The sequence below is a fragment of the Maniola hyperantus genome, chromosome 12, assembly GCF_902806685.2.
Source record: "Maniola hyperantus chromosome 12, iAphHyp1.2, whole genome shotgun sequence".
Lineage (NCBI taxonomy): Eukaryota > Metazoa > Arthropoda > Insecta > Lepidoptera > Nymphalidae > Maniola > Maniola hyperantus.
This window is the reverse complement of record NC_048547.1, coordinates 6,074,778-6,099,905: the sequence shown is the minus strand read 5'-3', so window position 1 is coordinate 6,099,905 and position 25,128 is coordinate 6,074,778. Positions and strand designations below refer to the sequence as shown.

Sequence of the window (25,128 nt, the reverse complement as noted above, 5' to 3'; positions counted from 1 at the left end):
AACTACATAATATTATGGTTTCGCATTTTCCCTTTACTGTTGCTATAAGATATTGCTTTATACCCTTAATGATTCTGGGTCAACGGGAAATACCCTTTAGGTTTTGATACCCTTGTGAGATAATGAAGTGATCCTACAAGGGTTTCTTCTTCGAACCATTCATTTCTTGCGTTACTAGATGTGTTTTATGTTTTACTTTAAAAATTAGTGGTGGGTGGGTGGTACCTTTAGGATGAGATTTCAGCTTTGTAGAGCGCTGTCTCTGTCACTCATACCTATGTGATGTTTTTTCGCTCAGAGATAATGCTCTACAAAACCGCTATCTCTTTCTGAAGGTCGATGTACATTATTTTCTGCCGCGTACTGTGAATCTGTGAACAGTACAATACAATACTTTGTTTATTTCACAAGTCCTAACAGAATCATCCCAACACTTTTGGGCTGATTACACCTACCGAGTAGTGAAGCGAGACAGTAAAATGTCACTCGGCCGAGACAGTGCTGTGGTGGCCGTTTATACGTATTTCGAAATTGCGCCGAGCACTCGTAAGTGTTTATACCAACCGAGTACTCGGCCGAGGGCACTGACTCGGCACTGTACTCGTTAGGTATTAGTGGAAGTGAATTCAATTATGATACATTATTGTTTAAATTTTCAGGAAAAGGCGGAGTTGATATCGTCAATCGACTACGAGAGCGTGACGACGTTCGAGAGCCCCTACGTGGAAGCGATCAAGGCGCTGTGGTCCGACTCCGGCATACAGGAGTGCTACGACCGCAGGCGAGAATACCAGCTCACCGACTCTGCCAAATAGTGAGTACATAGTTACTTCAACTTAGTATTTAACTTATCCTAATAGTGGTACTGATTCAGAGCAAACCTACATTTTAGAGTATTCGCATCGTCTTCTTACTAATGTAATATGAAAAGGACAGACACAGTTTGACACTTTTAAATTTAATTTAGAACCGTCAAACCGCGTGACTTTAGCTGCCAGTCGCGAGCCTATTGTTTAAATTTGTAGCGTGCACTAAAATTTAGAGTTTTCAAATGTAAAATTCCGTTCCGTCCCGTTTTAGCAATATGTAAAATAAAAATATGCAAATACTGTAAATTTAGTTTAGAGAAAGACAACAGAATCGGCGCCAGTGTGTGTTCATGTCAAAACGCGGACGCCGCCGCCGGGTACATGACGAGCAATCTATCGTTTAAACCATTATAAATATAACTAATTAACGACTACAGTCCGCCACAGATTGAGATGGGAGATGGCATACTCAGAGCGTACTAAATGTTGGTGATGAGACATCCGTCAACATAGTGACCATTTGACACAAAGTGTAAATGTTAATTCCCGGTACGCTCAGTGAAGCTCTTCGAAACGGCACAAAAAATAACTCATTCTGTTGGGCACACGTCTTCCAGCGTACTGTTTATTTCCAGTTTTATTTATCCATTTCAGTACTGTCAAAAATCAAATTACGCACTATGGATCACAGTCTTAGGGATAGATTAAATTAAATGTCATGTTTTTTGTGAATTATTTTCATACATCTATAAGAGGCGGTCCCAATTTCTTAGGTACGTAAATGAAAATATATTATGTAACTCGTCTACCATTCATTATTATCAAAAACATTTGCCTCACTATTCAATGAAATCATCATCACACGATAACGAAGAAAACAATGTCACCTGTTATGAAAATAGCCGTTAGTAGATCAATTTGATCACATCATCGTCATATCAAAATCAATAGTATAAATAACTTCATAAATGCCTATTTATGAAGTTATTTATACTATAGATTTTCGATAGATAGATGATCATCGATAAATGGTATTTTTTCATTCATACACTAATGTAATTAATGACATTGATAACTGTTGTTTTTCTAAATATCCGATTGAATTTCTGCCTACTTAATAAATAGGTAGATTTTGATTTGATTAGACAAGTGAAAATATATAAAAAAACAAAAAATTACTGAGATCCTTAAGTTGGCTACGAAAAGCACTGATATTCCCTTAAACGAATGAACATAGTTTAATCAAACAGCTAAGAACCATCTTGGTTAACCAGGCTTTCATATTTTCTAAAAGAATGAATACCAATCGGTCCATCCGTTTGAGTGCCACGATGCCACAGACAGATACCCTGATAGACAGACGAAGCGATCAAACGTATATACCTGTAACATCCGTCTTTTTGCTCGGGTAAAAATACAGCTGTTCTAGCAACGGTAACGGCGATTACGCACTGCACTTCCGTCATCCGAGTTCTATCCGTCATCCATGAGAATACCAGCAATTATCTACGACATAATATGTCATAAGCTCCCATACAAAACAAAAAGTAACGTATTTTCACGAACTCTGATCGGATGAGTTAATAACCGCCGTTACTCCTTAAATTCAATACTACTACATGTGATGATGATAGCAATAGTGATAATTAGAAGTTTGATGCCATTGATTTGACATCTGATGTTCATAATGATTCCAAAAATCATTAGCTTTTTAACTTAATGTATATGAAACAACATTAACTCCAGTACGGAGGTAATTCAATTAGTTATTCGTAATACGATAGTGAAATCCTTTTAATTTAATTACATATACCTACAAACATTTACAATACAGTTTTTTAAATCAAGTCGTATATTTGAGTGTTTGAATGCTATGTGCATTGACATGTGAATCTTTAGATTCGGAGAATTCCATATAGTTTTCGCATCAGTGAAGAAGCAAGGCGTCTGAGGTCGAACTTCGGATCCATTTGGCATAATTTAGGATCCGATCTTTTGTAAATATTGGTACTGATTCTGAGCACAACTTTTAGAGTATCTGCATCCTCTTCTTACTAATGTAATATGAAAAGAACAGACACAGTTTGGCAGTTTTAAATTTAATTTAAAGATTTCAAACCGCGTGACTTTAGCTGCCACTCGCGATATTATTGTTATATTTTTAACATGCACTAAAATTTAGTCTTTAAATGTAAAATTAATTTCCACCCTTTTTTAGCAATGGTAAAAAGAAAAAGATGCAGATCTCTAAATTTAGTTCAGAGAAAGACAACAAAATCGGTGCCATTAGTGCTATTCTTCTAATTCTCGCATATTAACGCTGATGCAGCGAATCTATGTGTCAAATATGTTTCGACGCCGCGGCGATCTCAGCAACAAGTTAAACGTTTAAGAGTGGTGGGAGTCTTTAGTTATATCTCCTTAGTGGGAAAGCCGCAAGTGACATAGGTTTATCTGCAGTACGCGCAAACTAATCTATTTAGGGTCAATACAGCAATAAGTCACCCTAACTGATAGAGAGGCTGATTCATCAACGACGCCGATGTAAATTAATAATTCATGCGAAAAACATGAACTTTGGTTATTTTATGAGCGTAGGTGGTACGTTTTTTTAAATTAGTGCAAGAGCAATACTTTAAGAATGAGAAATAGTTTAGCAACACCCTCTAACTACAAAATTTATTTTATTATTAACTTTGTTCAGCCTTAAATATCAAAAAGCCTCTATAAAATAGGCCTTTGTTGACTTGCTTTTTTAGTATAAAAAATAAAGGGTGGGTGAAGGTGCTTAAAATAAGGGACAATTTTATATTCGTTACTAAATTTCCCAATTTCCTATAGCTACTTACAGGAGATCGACCGCGTCGCGGCACCAAATTACTTACCAACTGAACAGGACATTCTGCGTGTGAGAGTGCCCACAACGGGTATCATTGAATACCCCTTTGACTTGGAAGAGATAAGATTTAGGTAAACGCGCTGAATGTAAGACGTGCATGCTTCGCCTTAACTGCATGTTTCTTTATCTATCAGGATTAAAACTGCATGTTGATGTGTTTCTTACTATTTCTTACTGTTTCATACTTCATGTTTCATATATTTATTGTTAACAGGGTTTGACCAAGAAAACAAAAATGCAAATTGTTTTTACATTGGCAATGCATGAAATAACTTGCTCGGATGTTCATTTCGAGCAAGTTGATTTACTGCAAAGTGATACTAATAATTAATCGGGGTGGAGTTACCTGCGTAATATCGTAATTTATTGATTAAAAAAAATGTTGTTTATTTGCCTCAAAGAGACAATTTGCATTGGACTTTATTCTGTATAACATGCCTGTATGTTTTATGCATTAGTAAGTTGCATGAATTTACAGTTATCTAAGCGATATGGCTAGAATTGAGGCTGCTGACTATCTACCGACTGAGCAGGATATTCTTCGAGCTCGACAGCCCACTACCGGTATTCTTGAGTATCCTTTCGACCTTGACGGCATAATTTTTAGGTACGTTCGATGTACATGTGTAGGTCGTCTCCCCTTATGAACGCTAACTAGCGGTACCTTGGCACTGGTGTCTTGACCTCTTAGTAATCCAATATCACGAATCCTTAGTAATGCTATGTCACGCCCCTTGGCAATGCTATGTCGCGACCCTTTGACTACTTGTGTAATTATACCTTTAGAATATGCCTATTTATTTTTATTCGTACCACGTAAAAGGAAATAGAAAGATGGTAAAAAGAGAGTTTTCCTGTGCATGTTAACATTGAAATTTATATTTAAGGAGAAATAAATTATTTCTAAAATGGTATCTTCTGGCATTTGCTTGTTTTACTTGTAAGTGTTTCAACTAACGCTTGTCTTGTAATGTTGCGCTTGCTTGTGTCTAACCTACGTAAATGTTTTTCGTATTTATATTATTACCAACTGCAAACTATGTTCATAAAATCACTCCAATATATGACTACCACCAACCAAATGAAAAAAGAAATTTAATAATTGAAGAGTGATACGGTACGATAATAACGTCATAAATTAATGTTTTGGTAAGTAATACATAACCTTTCTTAAATATTTTGTACATTTAAATTTTTAGTATAATAATTTACCATTATAATATTATTATTTGTTGTAATCAAAATTCAGATTCATTATCATTTGAACATATCACAAATGTCCCATTGCCTGAAAACTAACACATTATTACCCTTATCATACACGTCCTTGTGCCGAGTTATTAATTAGAACTACTAATATTATATACAGTACAATTTATATCAAGAAACATAATATATGTATTTATAGAAATTGTCGTTTTAAGCTTTTTAAATCCATACTAATATTATAAATGCGAAAGTGTGTCTATCTGTCTGTCTGCTAGCTTTTCACAGCCCATCCGTTCAACCGATTTTGAAGAAAGGTACAAAGATAGCTTGCATCCCGGGGAAGGACAGGCTACCCGAAAAATCAAAGAGTTCCCACGGGATTTTTAAAAACCCTAAATCCACGTGGACGAAGTCGCGGGTATCATCTAGTTACTAATAAATAACAATATTGACTACACGTGAAATTGATCAAAATTATGCCCAAATTACATATTATTTTTCAATATGTTTGTCGCTGACTTAACTGTGCTTCGTGTCTAGTTTGTTTGGTTCATTTTTTTCTATAACTATATAAAAATATTTTCAGTTAACTCAAGTTTCAATTTCAAGAAATTGTTTATAGCATCTCTTTTAAAAAACCGACCAAGTGCGAGTCAGGCTCGCGCAACGAGGGTTCCGTAATACAGTCGTATTTTTTCGACACGCTAATTCAAAAACTATGATGCATAAAAATGAATAAAAATCTGTTTTAGAATGTACAGGTGAAGACCTTTCACATGATACCCCACTTGATATAGTTATCTTACTTCGAAAATTGAAAATACTAATTATTAGTTAATGACCACAATTTTTTTTTTGTGTGATGTAACCTCAAATTCACAGTTTTCAGATTTTTCCCCGAATGTCAGCTATAAGACCTACCTACCTGCCAAATTTCATGATTCTAGGTCAACGGGAAGTACCCTGTAGGTTTCTTGACAGACAGACAGACAGACAACAAAGTGATCCTATAAGGGTTCCGTTTTTCCTTTTGAGGTACGGAACCCTAAAAAAGTATAAATATACAAATTGAGTGTTACAATACTTGTATTTTATCCCACTAATCCTGCACTTTCATGGTTTCATAAGTCACTGGCTCTACAAAGGTTCAACTGGCAAAGGCTGCCGCCAGTGTCTGACATGTTGGAATACAGATTCGACGGAGTTACATGTTAGGTAGTTATAAATATATAATTTTAATACGTCTAAGTATATACATTTGCATAATATTTTTTTATTAAATATGCGACATTGTTTTGTAAAAGGTAAAATAAAAATGTGAATATACAAAGCAAGTTCTACATATGATACATATATACCGAACAGTATTTTATTTATATTATTTGCTGTAAATATAGTTTCCGATTATCGAAAGATATATTTAATTAATGAGTTTTAGTGTATTGTAAGGTACTTGGATAATATTATATTATTATTTCTTGTCTTTTATGTAAGCTTTGATCTTATAAATGGATATCTTTAAGGTGTGTTTATCTTCATAACAAGATATCGAAGTATCGACATTCGAGATAATACTGGTTACATCTAAAAATGCAACACTATTTTATCATTTTCAAATGTGATGAATGAATCTATATTTTTAATTAACCTTTTATATTATATTATGTGACAGAAATGGTTAAACATAAATGATTTAATTCAATATACCAGGTGGAGTCAATGGAGTTGTTTTATGGGTGATATTTTTGCAAAGCTTTATAAAAATGCATGTTGTAATAGTTAATGTAGAATTTAGTAGAATTAGATACCTGCTCAATTTTAGTAATAAGGCTAACTTTGCACCTGGTACTATTATTTATATTGTACTCTCTTTCTTACGTTTTGTTGTCCTAAAGCCATCTCAATCCCCATTCTAACAACTTATGGTTTTGGAACTACATAGTCTATGTGGTGTGGTGTATTTAGAAATGTCTTCGGTAACATACTATTTACATACAATGTTACTAGATCAAACGCGTGTTACAATGTTTCCGTCTTTAAACAGGTTTCACTTTAAATAACTATATGCTTATACTAAGTATGTATGTACTACAACTACTGGATACTTATGCAAAAAAAAAAATTACTCTGCAAAAGTATTTATAACTGATATGAAATTTTGTTCTTTGTTTAAATACTAGAAGATGCCCGCAACTTGGTCCGCGTCGATCTAGTTTTTTTTTAAATCCTGTGGAATCTTTTTAATTTTCCGGGATAAAAAGTAGTCTCCAGAATGCAAGCTACCTCTGTTCCAAATTTTTTCAAAATCGGTCAAACAGATGGACCGTGAAAAGCTAACGGATAGACACACTTACGCATTTATAATATTTGCGGATTTTTTAGGGTATGGATACCTCAAAAGGAAAAAACTATAGGATCACTTCGTTGCCTGTCTGTCATGTCTGTCATAAAAACCTATAGGGTGCTTCCCGTGGACCTAGAATCATGAAATTTGGCAGGTAAGTAGGTCTTATAGCACAAGTGAAGGAATAAATCCGAAAACCATGAATTTGTGATTACATCACAAAAAATATTAAAATGTGCTCATGAACAGATAATTAGTATATTATAAGGGCTTTACCCGTACATTCTAAAACCGATTTTTATTTATTTTTATGCATAATAGTTTTTGATTTATCGTGCAAAATGTCGAAAAAAATACCCGAGTACGGAATCCTCGGTACGCGAGTCTAACTCGCACTTGGCCGGTTTTCTTAGATATTATATCGTTCTAACTGGCTTATATTCTAACAGGATGGTGGATGTAGGGGGCCAGAGATCGGAAAGAAGGAAGTGGATTCACTGTTTTGAAAACGTCACATCTATCATATTCTTAGTAGCTCTTAGTGAATATGATCAAATTTTATTCGAGTCTGAAAATGAGGTGAGTTAATAATGAATATTATATGAGGAGCTGGCTAGCAGAATGGTGTAATTACACTTGTTTTTGGCCCACAGAATACAAATCTGAACTTATTCCCAAGCAAAATGGCCTAAATCTGTACTGAAATTGAGTCGAAAGTTCATGATTCTTGAACTCTGAATGCAAACTTGAACTCATTTCCAAGCAAAACGCTAAAACTGTGCTAAACCCGAGTCTAAAGTTCATAATTTCAATAAAACTGCAATTATAGTAAAGTTTCAACATCTTTCACTGAGGTTTTTGTAAAAATTGTCTTCCTGTAAAAAGTTTATTTCATACAATTACCCCGATTTGTTTGTCAGCTCCTCATATTATATACTACAATTTTTTCCAATAGAGATTCAACACCGCCAGTGTATAGGATATTGTTGATCGCATACGCAGTGTGCGCCACGAAAAAGAGGTCTATCTGTCTGAAATTAATCAACGGATGCCCAAACGCATCCGCTCCTCTACATATAATTAAGACCTACAAGATCTGCAGGAGACATAACAATAAGACGGGATTTTCCAATTACGAACTGACGTGATATCGGCTGATGTCATTAGCATATGAAATATGGTTGGATTTGTCACGTGTATTTTCGGTATTCGAAAATGCGTTCGTCATCATCGTCAACCGACAGACGTCCACTGTTGGACTTCCACATGCCACGGTGTTGCGCCGCTTGAATTCAGCGGCTGCTTGCGATTCGTTTGATGTCGAGGGGGTATGTCAACGCTGTGCTTTCTAGTGTAAGGTTGCCATTCTAGCGCCTTGGCATCTATCGGTTTTTCGAAATATGTGCCCCGCCCGTTGCCATATCAGCTGCGCGTTACTCTGGTTCATCATGTAGAGAAACTCCAGGCATAGCTATCGCTATCGCCGGCATCGAAAATGCATTCATCATCATCATCATCAACCGATAGACGTCCCCTGCTGGACATAGATCTCTTGCAGGGACTTCCACACGCCACGGTCTTGCGCCGCCTGAATCCAGCGACTCCCTGCGACTCATCTGATGTCGTCCGTCCACCTAGTGGGGGGTCTTCCAACGCTACGCCTTGTGGTGCGAAAATGCGTTGCATGCACATATTTTTTATTATACAGGCATAGAAAAATAAATAAATAGTTTGTTTTTTTACCTTACAGAACCGAATGGAAGAATCAAAAGCGTTGTTTAAGACGATCATCACGTATCCATGGTTCCAACACTCGTCGGTCATTCTGTTTTTGAACAAAAAGGATTTACTGGAGGAAAAGATCATGTACTCGCATCTTGTAGACTACTTCCCGGAATACGATGGTATGGCGCTTAACATTTAAGTATAATTTTTTTGTATACTCCGGGACATTGTGCAGACCTAAGCTTGCGCGGGAACACAGCTTCAACATGTAGGAGCTTCATGAGAGAATTATTATTCTTAATTGTGAGATTGATATAATAACTGGATATACATCAATATGTTGCACTGAACTCAGATCCCGGGTAACTATAGAATTATTGCAATGAACTTGGATGTCAACTATTTATTGAATGTGGTGCTGTCAATGTCATGAACAAATAATTAGTATGTGCTAACAACAAAAATACTAATTTGCACTTGAAAGTTTCAACTCGTACTAATATAATAACCTCAAATTATAATCAATATACATACATAAGGAAAAGGTGACTGACTGACTGACTGCCTGATCTATCAACGCTCAGTTCAAATTACTGGACGGATCGGGCTGAAATTTGGCATGCAGATAGATATTATGACGTAGGCATCCGCTTAGAAAGGATTTTCAAAATTCAACCCCTAAAGGGGTAAAATAGCCGGTTTGAGATCTGTGTAATCCACGCGGACGAAGTCGCGGGAATAAGCCAGTAGGTATGCTAATAAGAAAGAAGTTTGTAATTGCATAAATTTCTGAGATTTTGAAAAGATGTCTATTGTGGAATAATATGTTTTCACAATTTGACTAGGACCGAAATGCGATCCAGTACCAGCCCGAGAGTATATTCTTCAGAAATATTTAAAAGAAAATCCCGATCCTGAAAGACAGTGCTATTCACATTTCACTACAGCCACAGGTGGACATAATATATTACGCGCTAGATATGCCACATGTCATTTTTTGTAAATCTACCAGCTGTTCAAAATAGTGGTTTTTTGTGTGGAAGTAGGCTAAGCAACTGTGTTATTTTGTAGATATATTGCTAGATGCAAACTGTTTTTATTGGTTGAAAATTACTGTTTCAAAAAAATTTATTTAAAATAAACGAACAAAACGAATATGTTAAAAGAACAAAAACTAAACACGCCTTGTTATGCTTTCTATGTCACAAAGTGTCCGAGGTGCGTAAAGGCTCAATCAAATCCATGTATTACCAAAATTTTCACAGTATTTAATTGGTTCAACCGGTTGAGTTGGTATAAACTAAGTCAATGAATGAATTAAGTAAATAATACCAGTAATGTATTGATAAAGATGCATCGAGCGCTCTCTAATACTAATTTAAAGCAAATGCCTACTTATCGCTATCCCTCTTCGACTGCCTAGCGAAAGCGAGAGGTCGGACACCAATGCGCCATCTCCACGGGCGAGGGAATCGCAAAGAGTCCGATCTACTATCAAAATATAAGAGTTGTATCGAATTTGGTGGTATGCCGAGACTATCGCCGCGATTCTCTCGTTCGTGGAGATGGCGCCCAATGGTATCTGAGCTCTCGCTCAGTCCAAGAGGGATATCTACTTATCGTTATCCTTCTTTGACTGCCGACCGATAGAGAGAGAGGTCGGACACCAATATAGTGGTATTTTCTTCAGATACCTAAATATTAGGAACCGCTCGATACACCTGTATTTATACATTTGTGGTCAATATAATATTACTTATTAACTTCACTCGTATGTTAGATCGTAACTTTAGTAGATTACCGTACGCGGCCGAAAGTAATGTATATCGGCTTTTAGAATGACATTTCGGATTTGTAGAGCGTTGTCTCTGTCACTCATACTTATATAACGTTTTGTCGGTCTCAACGACAGAGGCTGCTCTACAAATTTGCTATCTCCTTCTAAAGGTCGATGTACATTACTTTCTGCCGCGTACTGTACTACTGCTATTAGTAGGTACAAAAAAATGTTCAACCAGTAGAAACAGTTTGCTTGTTACGCTATAAGTATGTGTAGTACAAGCTAGTGATGCACACTCAGGTCCACAACGCGACGCCAGCACTGCGCGCGAGTTCATTCTGCGAATGTTCGTGGACCTCAATCCCGATGCTGAGAAAATTATCTACTCGCATTTCACGTGTGCAACTGGTGAGTACACTGGGATTCAAACTTATTGGTCGCTGAGAAGTTATACTCTATACATGGACAGAAGTTTGGTATAGAACTCTGCCTGTTACGAAATCCTATACAAATGACAATGACAAAAAGTCAGTAGGCGTTAACCGTTTTGAGTGACCAACCAATTACAAACGTAGGCTATGAAAACCTCTATGAGTCTATACTACTCTAAGAGTAGTACGGAAAACAAAGCCTATGTTTGTGATTGGGTGGTCACTCAAAATGATTTTAGCGCCTACTGATTTCTTGGTCTTTATAATTTTTATGGGACCATGTAACAGAGAGAGAAAGCTCTATACTTCTCTCCGTAGATAGAGTACAGTAAATTTTTGGGTCACTGATATATTTTCAGTTGCTACCTTTCCATGCTGTACCAGCGCAGCTCACTTCTCAGCAGCAGAAAAGATTGAATGGAATTATACCTTAATAGGGATGATGCCTAATAGTCAAATCAGCAACTTTTGATCAAACGAAACGCTCGCTTAGTAAGGGAGCTTGTATGAAATACACAGATGTGACGTCATAAACATTTGACGTACTTTTTAAGTTAAATCGATAATTTAAAATGGTTAGTAAACTTGAAACTATCGGCGGACTTAGATTTTACGAATTTTTGAAGGCTCTCTATTTAATAATTCCTAAGAAATCATTTATTTTTTGACATGGCATCTTCCCCATTACTATAGTGTAAACTTTAGGACAGGAACTCTCTATAACGAAACATTACTTGAGTTTCGTTAGTTTACCTTTGCTTTAAACTCATTGATACTCTTTACATTGTTCGTCGAGTGGCTTTATATTCGGAATTACGACGTCCCAGGTTCGGACCAATAAAGTTATTTGGCTTAAATAAATTCTCAGTAGCAGTCCGGAGATAGAACGTTGGCGGTGTAACACCCCTGAGTTTCGGAGATCGCGTATCGCGCTGATATAGATATAATATAAAAGTACACTGGAAGAGGTCGTGCTTTAAAAAATTACGGTATTGATTCAAGCATACCAGTTTGAAACGTAAATAAACTCATAATCTTCTATGAATTTCTGTTGGGTTTACTATAATACCCGACAGTATAGGGCTTATTTATTTAGTTATTAATATTATTTGGCTCAAAACTACTGCATATTTAAAACAACGAAATACTTTGGATACTCCAGTGATATTTATAGTAACGTAGTTATGTATTAGGTCTCAACTCTTTATTAACACAAGATTTAAAGTCGAGTGTTCAATGGATACATAGGTGAGTTATCCTTTATTATTTGTTGTATGTTTAGTTTGCTATTTTTGGTTTTTGTGGTATGCTATTATTATTTTAGTGCAGTTTGCGAATGTAAATTGCTATTTATGATTGATTAAGTTGACAGATTTTAATACACAGATAAATAATTTAAATGTGATTCTAATAAAATGTAAATATCCAAGACCAAGGAGCTCATGAACCCCATAAAGTGTAATTAAAAAAGATTACACTAAAGATAAGAGGAATGAGGGCAGAAAGACCGTCACCCAGAGGGCTCACGAGCTCTCTTGTGTATTATATTGGGCCTTTAGAGTTAAGTTTTCCAGTAAACCAACGTGACATAAAACAACGTGAAAATACGAGTTCTCATCTATGCATTATACATCGATGGCTTTGGCTTTTACAATTGCACTAACTACATAATTGGAAAGTCCTCAGTCCTCAACAGTTTAGCGAGTTGCGACCGATGCTACATCATGATAAACCCATCGCCGGCTCACTACAGAGCACGGGTCTCATCTCAGAGTAAGAAGGGTTTTGGCCATAGTCTACCACGCTGGCCATGTGCGGATTGGTAGACTTTCCACACCTTCGAGAACATTATGGAAAACTCTCAGGCATGCAGGTTTTATCACTATGTTTTCCTTCACCGTTAAAGCAAGTGATATTCAATTAATTAAAACGCACATAACTCCGGAAAGTTAGAGGTGCGTGCATGGGATCGAACCCCCGACCTCCGATTAGAAGGCGGACGTCCTAACCACTAGGCTATCACAGCATCCGATGCTACACTGTATTTAAATTAATGATTTTCTTTTTTTGTGCTAATCATATTTGAAGTTTAACAGCACGCCAAAGTGTAGTTAGTGCAATTGTGAACTAAGCCATCGACATATTTGTGAACTAATGAAGAATAGATAGTACATAACAAAACTGAGATCCTCATATTTTGCAACCGAAATCCCTCTTGAGACCCGCAGGCTGATTACGTAAAACGTTGCCGTAGCGACAGCAGTAGCAACAGTTCATTTGCTCCCTTCTTCTTATTTTGCTTTGTGGCTATTGCTCTCTCTCTCTAGCCGGACGTTTGACAGCAATGATCGCATGATTTACGCCTGTCGCGAGATACGTAATCACCCTGCGGTCTATAAGGCGATTGACGTAACTGTAGTGTCAGGGTTTTAACTTGAAAACTTAGGGATGTTATGCCAACACGTGGCGGGTGCGGGCCGTGTCACGTACGAGGCGCGGACGAGGCACGGATTCAAAACATCACGAACATTTTATATGAAGCAGCTTATGCTTCACCGTGCCGTGTCCGTGCACGGATGCACGGCTCGTGCCCGCCATGTATTGGCATACATCATCCCTGGTGCTTAAAACTTAGGGTCTCACCACAAAAACTTAAACTAGGTTTAAAATAATGTTAAACACGTGCATTGTATAGGTTAAACGGGTTTAACGTTTGTTTAAACCGCGTCTAAAGTTATCTGTTAACACCGAGTTATTTTTGCATCATTTACTTCTATTTATTTTTATTTTCGCATGCTGCTTTGGAATTTTTAAGACACTGAAAACATCAAATTGGTATTCTGTGCCGTAAAAGATACTATAATGCAAAGCGCCCTTAAAGAATTTAATTTAGCATGAACTTGTTTTAACATATTATTATTATACTTAGTTAATTTGTAATAAATATTATTTCTTGTTTTTCTAGATGTGTTTTATTTTTTTCCTCTTGTGTTAAATATTTATGATAATTTTATGCTTTACCGCTTTGTTTTCGTGTAGGTATATTATATTATTATGTATTTCGTTGTATAATTTTAACACGTTTTAATTTTACTACGCATATAAAAACTATAGAATCCTTTAGCCAGGGCGGAGACGGACCAGCATAATAGATATTTAGATATAATATAATTAGATATATTTAGATAGAATAGATATTTAGATTTCATATGAAAAGTGTCACATAGTATATCAGTGTTAATATTCAGAATGATTGATTAGGTATCGCCAGCTGAAAACGGAATGTAACCAGCCAAATAAATGGTTCTAAATTTCAGAAAAGATATACAGAGATACCGCAGTAACTAGACTTATTTCTAACAGGACGTGATAGGGAAGGTTAAATGCAACATGTCCCTATCATATTGTATATGACTGAAATTTGGTGGCAGGGTCTAATCAAATTCTAAATATTTGATGGCAATGAAAATGAAAAATATTTATTTAACAAAACTGTAATATTTGTTTTTATTTAATTTACATGACAATTACGAACCTTGTACTATAGTACTAACTAATAACTTGCAAAATATTGTTCGTAAATCGTGATTCCATACCGATCAGTTCCCAGTTCTAGCAATTGGTTAGGTATACATTGAAATAGCTTTCGACAATCGACCATTTTATCAATAGTAGTTTTTTACGATAATAATCAGTCAAACCTGCTAAAAAAAATCGGATAAATATAAAAATTACAAAATCATTATTTTTATCATATTTATGGCTTTATAATACGCCTAATCGGCTATAATACTGTGGCATTAGGGTACTGGGGATTTAAGGACCATCGCCATAACATGTGTAAGTTTTAAAATACTTAATTTAATAGTAGATTCGAAATGCAGTACTTTTGCTAGCCATATAATGTTATATAATACGACACTACTTACCTTCATGTTCTGGACATTTCATTGAAATATATTAAAATAATGTATTCTTGGAGAATGATTATGCTTTATTTTTTCCATTTTTAGGGTTCCGTACCCGTAAAAGAAAAAGGGAAACCTTACCCGTAAAAGAAAGAGGGAAAATCCGAAACCCGTGAATTTGTGGTTAAATCACCAAAAAAAAAAATTAAAATGTGTTTGTTCATGAACAAATATTGGTATTTTCAAAGTAAGATAACTATATCAAGTTCGGTATCGTCTGAAAAAGCTTTACCGGTACATTCTAAAACAGATTTTTATTTATTTTTTTGCATAAATAAATAGTTTTTGATTTATCGTGCAAAATGTCGAAAAAATACGACTTGTAGTACGGAACCCTCGGTGCGCGAGTCTGACTCGCTCGGTTTTTTAATAAACCTCTAGTACCACTAATAATATTTTTTCTTCAAATTTGCATTTTATAACTTTAATACATCAGCTGGTATTCGTTTTTTAGTGATGCATCGTCAGAAGACGTAGACATTTCTATTTAAAATAAATTTACTGAAATCAGCTCTTTTGGTCATTTTAAATATTGTCGCACTAGAGCTTTAATGAATTTACCAAAAACATTACCGCACAAGTTACAAGAAATGTGCGGTAATATTTTTTTCGCCTAGAGTCTATAATTTTAATAGCAATTAAATAGAGCCACTCTACGAGCAAAGTAAATATAATGGTTTCTCTAAAATCCGCGATATTTTACTGGATGTGTAAGACGAATTTCCACTACACCTAGTTTCGTATTGTATGAAAGAACTTAATTTAACCTGGAAGATTAAAAAGTTATTAAAGATTGGATCAAATACAAGCTAAGTCGTGGCTATTAAATATAAAAAAAAGAAACGTAAAGATTTTTTTTAAAACACACCTAATTAATTTATTGCGATATATCTACTTCTGTCATGTATTCGCTTTTAAATATTATTGCTAGCTAAATAATGGTAATAAAGGCATATGTGAACAAATTCCAGATACTGAAAACATCCGGTTCGTGTTCGCAGCAGTCAAAGACACCATCCTGCAGTCCAACCTCAAGGAGTACAACCTCGTCTAAGTGAGCGCCGCTCCTGACACAAATCTGTGATTGTGCGTATCGCATTCTGACATCATCTCCTCTCGGCAGACTGTGTAAATTAACTAATGAGGATGACCTCACCATCTAAACTGATTTATATGAAATTAAGAATAGATTGTAAGTCATTTAATCAATATTAGCACGGACCGCATCTCTCGATCCGGAAGGGTCGCCTCATTACGCGTCAGGTTTTTTGACAAGTTTTTTATGATGAAGTTATTCACAACTTATGTATGTGTCTGTATCGGTGAATATTAAATTGTGCATTTTAAAGTCGCGGCGAGTCGCGTCGCCGCGTGCTGCTTTTAGTCATTGTTTTAGATTTTTGTAAAGTTTGTTGCCATTATATCTTTCTACATAAGTATACATTTATTATGTCCAGACGGATTTGAACAAACTAGTCCAATGAACTTAGGCGAGGTGCGTTTCCTCGCGCTCGAGGCGGGAAGCTCCCGCTCTACTATTAGGTATTTATTTAATGATAATGGAGTCCCTCGGTGCGACAGACGTTCGACCCGCGCGCTGTCCCATCGTTGCGCTTCGTCGGAAGCTTGTATTCAGTTATGCGTTTGTTATTGTTTAACTCGATAAGATTACAGCGAATGTTTTGTTGCTCGTGGCTTCCTTTACGCAGTGGTCTGGTTATCTTCCTGATGTTACCTTCATACCGGAATTCCATTATACTAGACGTATGTCTGATAGAGGGTTTCTACGTTAGTCGTGTAAGGATATTTTTGAAGCATTTGTATAACTTTTTTTACTAAAAACCCAGATTACATTGAAGCTAAATGTGAATTGTAAAAAGCGGTGCCGATGGTTTTTCGCCAAGTATCCAACAGGAATGTAATATATTGTACATTTTGGTCTAAATGTGCCGAGTGAGTTGAGCGGACAGCTCGATGCCAAGTTTTGCTATTGGCACACCATCGTAACGCGAAGCACAAATGTAATTAATTATACACTTTTATTATTGTTGTCTATATTTTATAGTATTTTTACTAAGTATATCGCTAATGTGTGTTTTGCTTTGTGTTATATTTTTAGTTACTTTTATTTATAGTCTGAGACGAGTTTCTGTTTGAGAGATGTAACTTATTGAATTAATTTATTCGTTGTTGTAAACTTCATCTTTCGATACCATTGAAGCATATCTGGGCCATTCGACACCGTCAATAGCAAAACTGTATGCTCCGAGTAACATACAGCTGTCTGAAATGCTCAAAACATGTGAAATTGGAACTAATCGCACAAACTTGAAACACTGTATACTTTATTGATGTTATCCAAGCAGTATCTGTGTTCGCATTGTACATATAACTTTCGTTTCGTTTGATGTAATTGTACAGCAATATTGAATATTTTTGACTTGGCGCTTTTATACGTAGTGTGACTCTCCGACGACGCGCGCTCCGCCCGGCCGACCGACCCCCGGCGGTGTACTGACAGGGCGGTTACATTTCCTTTGTCTTGATAGATAATGCTCTTTTATTTAAACACTGACTCATTATATAAAGTGGTTTTACTATTTTTTAAAGAACTATTAGGTTCTTCTATCGTATTTCGTTAATCATTCAGCTTCATGGGTTCGTATCCTAACGTGATTATCATGCCAATTACGCACACATAGATTGCATTTACCGCCAAACCATCATTTGCGTGTACTTAAAATTGGTATTATTCCTGATTCAAATGGTAATTTTTTGTACAAAAAGAAACATATTTTAGTAATAATTGGTCAGCAAAATTTTAGATTTTTACAGTTACTTAAAAATAAAATAAAAGTACCTATACCCTTTTCCACGGATTTTTTAAACAAATGGAAGAATTGTTATATACTTACCTTAGACGTCAGGTTAATAAAAACTAATAATTTTTCCCCCAAAGTAATTTCTTCCAATTACCTTGACCGTGTACTTACTGGCGATGAAGAATAAACAAATAAAAGGGTCAGTTGATTAATCATTATTTATTGTATACTCGCTTTTTCAATACATCGCCGGAGTTACAGCTGTAAATTCTAGAATTTAAGTAAGGCGGCATCTGGATATCCAGATTATTGCACCAGGGCATTAAATATAGTTTATGGGACTGGCGCATATAGAGGTTATTAAAACACGAGTTTGAGTTTACTACCATGCCGCAGGCGAGGGATTTAATAGTATTATACGAATATTTTAATACCTAGTTATGTGCAGTTTCATAAACGACTTTATCAAAACTCATATCTTAAAATCTATTCCATAAAATCTATTTTATTTTAATAATATTTTTGTCATGCTTTTCTTTGTCGTCGTTTTCAACAATGACAAAGTTAAACGGTAAATAATATATTAGTATTGGTAATATGGCGCATTGCCACATATCAACAAAATCCTGTAAAAAACACATGGACAGTCGTAAATAATACGAATACTCGCCGCACCACATAATAAAAAACAATGCTTTAATATTTAGGGTTCCGTACCTCAAAAGGAACAACGGAACAAAAAAAATATTTTTCAAGGTACCTACCATCTGAACATGAAAATTGAAAGTTTAAATTGGTTTACCCCTTCGAGTGATACTTCGTTACATAGATATTTTAAATCATTATTATATTTCTTAGACATTTGTTTTAAAAATTTAAGAAATAATGACTGCAAAAGTGTTTAATAACTAGCACGGCTATAGAACCCTACCTTAAGCGTGTTGTGGCACCCGCTTTACCAAATTTTGAATTCATAATCACGATTTTAAGATATGTTCGTAGATAAACAATAATTGGGTATTTGACTCCAATTTTTTTATTACTTTATTATAAACTAGGTTAAAAATAATGCCGTAAACTGAAAAACTAATTAAATCGATCAAATAACAAAAAAGTTATAAGCATTTAAATATTTCTGATTAGACAGAGATAGCGATATAGAATTTTTACGTCACACCTCACTAATGAGTAGCATCGTGCGGTTTCATACAAATTTTTGTTTTGCGAGAAAGGTATAGAAGACCCTCCCACTCCAAAATTAAAATGCCTGTAACTTTTTAAATCTTGGATTTTAATATTTTTTTCAGCGTACGTCAATATTTTTATCTTAGTTTATAATAAAGTAATAATATTTATCAAATTCAAAAGGAGGAAAATACCCAATTATGATGCACCTGTCCTCGCAATACCTATGCGCCAAATTGTTGAGTCGTGGATTTGCCTGAATGCAGCATAAGATTTTATATTATGACGGGATACCAAATCGAACAAATATTAACGTTTTAATTTTTATATTACAAAAATATACTTAACGTATTTTTAATGTTTATATTATAAACTCAAATAATGTTACAATTTTACATTAAATTTTATTTTAACCTCCTTTTAAGTAAGAGTCAATGAAAGTTTACAAAATTTACAATATTGATTTAAAATATTACTTTATCAATAAAATATCGATTTAAACAAAGGTTGAAATTTCGAAATCGACTTATGAAAAAAAACTTGTATTTATCATTTTACTAAGGTATTTAATAGAAATAACGCACACTTACACACACTCTAATTTAAAGGAATGGTTTTCTAATGCAGTGGCTGGTCTCGAATATTATAATAATCCATACTAATGTTATAAACTAGCTGATGCCCGCGACTTTGTCCGCGTGGATTTAGGTTTTTAGAAATCCCACGGGAACTCGTTGATTATCCGGGATGTAAAGTAGTCTACGTCGCTCTCCACGTCTTAAACTATACCCATGCGAAAAATCACGTCGATCCGTTGCCATGTGATTAAAGGACAAACCAATAAACCAACACACTTTCGCATTTGTAATATGGGTCGTGATAAGCAATTGTGTCTGTATATCTGGCAACCTTTTCACGGCCCATTTGTCTAACCGATTTTGACGAAATTCGGGTACAGACACAGAAATAGCTTACATCCCGGCGACAGACACTATCCCGAAAAATCATAGAGCTCCCACGGGACTTTTAAATATTCTAATTCACGCAGATAAAGTCGTGGGCATCATCTAGTTCACAATATTTCTCATATTAGTTTGAAACCCTACTTATTTATAATTATATCTGCCAAAATTCAGTAATTGGTGCTGACTCTTAAAAAATTATATAGGTACAGTTGTACCACAGTATCTTCTTCTTCTTCTTCTTCGCTCTGGGCTGGTTTCCGCACTTAAACGTTTCAGTCTGTTGGTACAGTATAAAGAGAGGCACAGTAGTCCGACGCCTTTGATCTCGTGATAACTCCGACTTTACAACATGGGGACCCAACTACGTAGGCCAGTTTGGATCCCTCCTTCGTCCCGCAGTTACTGCACTGCTGCTCTGTCTAAACGTCTTCGTCGAACCTCTGTATGTAATATCATACCCTTACGAATCAGTGCGAATTACCATCTTTGACCTTAATCGTCCACTCTGTTATTAATAATTAATTTATTCAAAATAATATTAAATAATGCGTGATACCAATGTATTTATGGGTCATATGCATTTTAATTTATATATTATTTTTGCAATCCTAACAGAAATTTGGAATTTATTGCTATGGCATTTATTAACAGATCTCGCCAGATATTTTGGCCACTCCGAATCCAAATTGGCTTTGTAGATATCGAAGCAAATCATTCTTACGAGATTAATTAACTGTCCAAGTCTATAATTATTGGCAGAGCCATTTATGTTGTCAGTTTAAGTCACGCCCAATGGAACCTTAGATCAAACTATAGTGGAGACATAGACGAAATGAAAGCCGTCATCTCACCCGCACGTGACCCGTGTTATCCTGCACTGGGATAGCACGGGAGCTGTGTGGGTGTGCGGGGTGTCCTCATCCTGATTGTCATCTCGACCTGTCGCGTACTATACGTAATGTACCAACAGAAGTCGAATATTATTGAAATGGTACTAAAAACCGCACGCGGTTTTGCTCTGCGACAGTATAAATTATCTTTATTCCCTATCCCTTGAGAATTTCGAATTATCCTCCCTTATCTCCGAAGTGTACCAATCTAAAAATCGGAAATAATTATGGTCAATTGAAGTTTATGTATATTTTACAGGAAAAATAAAACCAACGCTCTAACTCTCATAGTTTTTTGATATTTAACAATAAACATCTACCAACAAAGTTAGTTTTGCGGTTCGTTAACAAAAGTAGTTCTTACCGTTTACTTCTTCTATAGTACCTACGGAACTATAGAAGAACTTGCGCGAACCTGACTCGCAAATGGCCGGTTTATTCTTTAAATTTCCTTAAGTATTCAGAGCTATCAAAAATTTTGGCGCTATCCATACTGGTTAAGTGTTTCTAGTTATAAATTAGCTCTCACGATGAGGCCAGTATAAAATATACTTAGCATTTTTAGTGAAAGTTGAGAGTGAAAAAAAACCGGTCGAATTGAGAACCTCCTCCTTTTAGGAAGTCGATGAAAAATAACAGCAAGTTAAAAAAATATAGGTCGTTTATGGGTGTGTAACTAGAAATAAAGGTAGGTATTCGATACTTGTGACTTCAATTTACCTCAATGTCCTCAATCGAGGTGCAGCGCAGGTGAGGTTATAAGGTTATCAAAACAACAACTTTCATTTTCCGTAGTGTTGTAGGTTTCTAAAAACGCTAAATAAATAATAATCACTCTCAATTTTCCTTAGACAAACTATGGTATTGTTTTTGTTGAGTTATAAATTTAGTTTGTATGTTGTATTTTTGTACCTAAATAGGTACAGGAATTGGTATTGTAGGTAAGACCGATTGAATAAAGTTTTGATGTATCCAAACCTCGCAACTGTTGGACTTATTTCCTTTCTTCCTTAGATTCTGAGCATAATATTACAAAACTATTCAGTTCGTCCCTAAATCATGGTCATGAAGGTTAACCTCATTTCATAGCATATTATTACGCGTTAGGCGGACTTTAGACGATTAATCTATCTTCAGATCAAACAATTGATCGTATAATAATCGCAGATTAGTAGAAAAATCTAGATATTTATAGTCTTGTTTTTAATCCCGGAAACAAAAATGAAGTTTCGTGTGTTACCTGTTTTTTACGGCTCTATAATAGTGATTTGGTGCAACCGATACTTATCGATAAATATTTGTAGGTGTGTATGAAATAGCACAATGTGTTGATAAATCATTCCAATTTAAATGAAAAAAGTATGGGCTAATTCTCAATTTATGAGTTTTACATACTATTGAAAAATTCCTTAGGTGAATTGTTTTTTGTATTTTTTGTTACTTGCTAATTATTCTTTGAGTCTTTCAAATGATATGTGATTAGTGCTACTTTTTCATCTCGTAATTACACATTTCGCATGTTTATTTTACTCGCTATGCACAAAAATAACGATTTTAATCTTAACCGGAACCATAAGGACAACACTATTTTTGTTAAGCTGAAGTTTGCCATTTCTAGCTGTCATTTTTGTTGTTGTTGTTGTTGTTTATTGTGTGGCTTTTAGTTGGGCCAACAGCACAATTCACTTCGCCAATATCGCGTAGCTTGGAGAAACCTACTCATTATAGTCTCTGGGATTAAAAAATAGACAGGTGTCAATCTAAAACCACGGATTGAACTGATTATATAACTGATGCCACATTGATTGATCGTTTAAAGGCCGCCTTACGTTTACGCCCTCAAGAAAATAAACTTTAAATGGAACTTTTGTCCAATATTGAAATGAATAAGACTAAACTCTAAGGCATTTTTTATTAACAAAGACGAGAGAATAGTTCTACTAATAAATATTTTTAGACAAGGGCAAACTTGGATACCTGCCCCTAGTGCAATTAAGTCTAATAAAAATTTAGCCGAGTGGCTAGATTTTCCCTAGGTTAACCATGAGTGGAAATAAAACACTAGGTACTCATTCCTGATAAGCATTATTGATATTTTTCTAAAAATACAGGCTATAATAGAATTCAAGTATAGATAGATAATGTTTTATAACCAATTAATATTAATTGACTGCAGAAGTACGTTTTTGTGTCTGTAACTATTTATATACCCAAACGTAGGTGATTAAGATTTACAGTCGATCATATTCAACATAATATTAGTAATTGTTATTGTAAAAGTACCTAATTCAAAAGATATGTCACGCGGGCGGAAGGTGCGGTCGGGAGTGTTCACATTCATAACTTCCTCACGAATGAACTGAATTTGACGTAATTCTTACCTGTTTTTTTTTCTACGATCGGGGAACTACTACAATTGCTAAAACTATAAGATTATAGTCTAATGTTGCTTTACTTTTGCGTGAGATTGTGAGAATTTTAGCTTAAGTTTCGACTGAAGATGGATGCCTGTATGTAATATTGTAAATTATAATTTCTCATAAAATATAATTTTTTTCAGCTACGTAACTTGTTTTATTTTGTTTGAGTTGTACAAAAGCAACTGAAATGCTGATCCTAACTATGTAGGTATATTAAGAGTTTTCCACATTTACGGAAACTATTTCTGAAGTACGTATAGTCCGCGAAAGGTTGAGATGGCAATCGGGGTATGAGGCGGGGGGACGCCCCGCACACCCACACGTCACCCACGCTCGCCCACACCGGGTTAGCGCGAGGGGTGTGCGGGGCATTCTCTCCCCGATTGCCATCTCGACCTGTCGCGTACTATAGGTACTTCTGATCAATTTTCATGGTTGGTCTTTTGAACTGAAATTTCTGACCCTGGACAGTGCATTAATTACCTAGTTTGTAATAATAATTACCAAAAGATCGTACAAACCGAACAATGTGTTACTCAGATATAATATTTAATTGTGTAGGTAATTAATAAAGAAAATGATTGGACCATGAATAACGATAAAGGGATTATTTGATATTGATATTGACAAATTTAGCAATGCAATGTTTTTCACACAACATTGTAATTAATTTAAATTGATATGACAGAAATTATAAATGATTCTAAAAGTTTAACAATCCTATAGAAGGTTACTAAGTCTATTTTCAGGACCCAGTAGAAAGTTTTAGCAGTACCTCGGATAAGGACCTCAATCGCAGTAAGTCTTTAAGACGACAACTGAACAAGGGTTGTCACAGCACTCATCGACGATTCCTCTGCGTCCACCCCAAACGAGATCATCGTCCAAATCGTCTATTAATTGATATTCTACAAGTATAAAATGACGTCAAAAGAAATGTAACATTCACATGATCGCAGAAGCGCTTCGACACGATCTAAATAGTAGGTACTTTAATAAAACGACATGAACGCTCCCACATACCTACGGGGCAGTCTATAAAATAGAACACGTCATGTAAGATCTTTCCAGGGTAGCATGTTTGTCAGTCTGCTGGTGGGGTATTAGTAAATATTTACTTAATATTATAAAGAGGTAAAGTTTGTAAGTTTTTTTTTTAAAATAGATATAGCGAGCAAACAAGCAGGCGGGTCACCAGATGTTAAGTGATTACCGCCGCCCATGAACATTTGCAGCGCCAGAGGAACCGCCGATGCGTTGCCGGCCTTTTAGGAATTAGTAATAAGTTTGTTTGTAAGAAGTAATTTCTGGAAGTACTGAACCTATTTTGAAAATTCTTTCACCAGTAGAAAGCTACACTATTCCTACATAACATCCATATTAATAGGAGTACTAGGCAATATTTTGTTTTAAAAAAAATAGAGATCCATACGGAAATTGTAATAGAGCTACCAGTGCGAAGCCGGGCCGAGTCGCTAATAATTGATATACCTACATCTTGGCAGACTGACCCTTTATTGTGAGCGTCACCAGCAGCCCTTAACACACACCGTCTCATATATCAGTACCTACGTTACTGTCTAGGCCTGCTGTACCTACCTAATAAAGCAATTGCGGCAGAGTTATATTGCAAGGACGAGGACTCTCCAGTGAATTTAAAATTCTTCGTCGTCGTCGCCAA

At 35.5% G+C, this 25,128-nt stretch overlaps 1 protein-coding gene and 1 long non-coding RNA gene across 10 annotated transcripts in view; both read left to right on the top strand.

Annotated features, from left to right (window-relative positions):
• The window catches only part of Galphaq (G protein alpha q subunit), a 30,980-nt gene extending 7,390 nt beyond the window's left edge, over positions 1–23,590 (top strand). For 4 of the 9 annotated variants that reach the window (XM_034974272.2, XM_069502116.1, XM_034974271.2 and 1 more), the window contains exons 4-9: positions 660–814; positions 4,187–4,315; positions 7,711–7,840; positions 9,012–9,165; positions 9,832–9,939; positions 14,013–14,159. In XM_034974272.2, coding sequence (XP_034830163.1) covers positions 660–814; positions 4,187–4,315; positions 7,711–7,840; positions 9,012–9,165; positions 9,832–9,939; positions 14,013–14,095 — 759 coding nt within the window. In that variant the 3' untranslated portion in view covers positions 14,096–14,159. Of the gene's footprint in view, positions 1–659; positions 815–3,650; positions 3,780–4,186; positions 4,316–7,710; positions 7,841–9,011; positions 9,166–9,831; positions 9,940–11,066; positions 11,175–13,996; positions 14,160–16,136 lie in introns of those variants that run through there. The other 5 variants (XM_069502121.1, XM_069502117.1, XM_069502119.1 and 2 more) reach the window with 5 other exon arrangements.
• The window catches only part of LOC138403084 (uncharacterized), a 356,408-nt gene that overhangs the window by 311,070 nt on the left and 20,210 nt on the right, over positions 1–25,128 (top strand). The window lies entirely within an intron of this gene.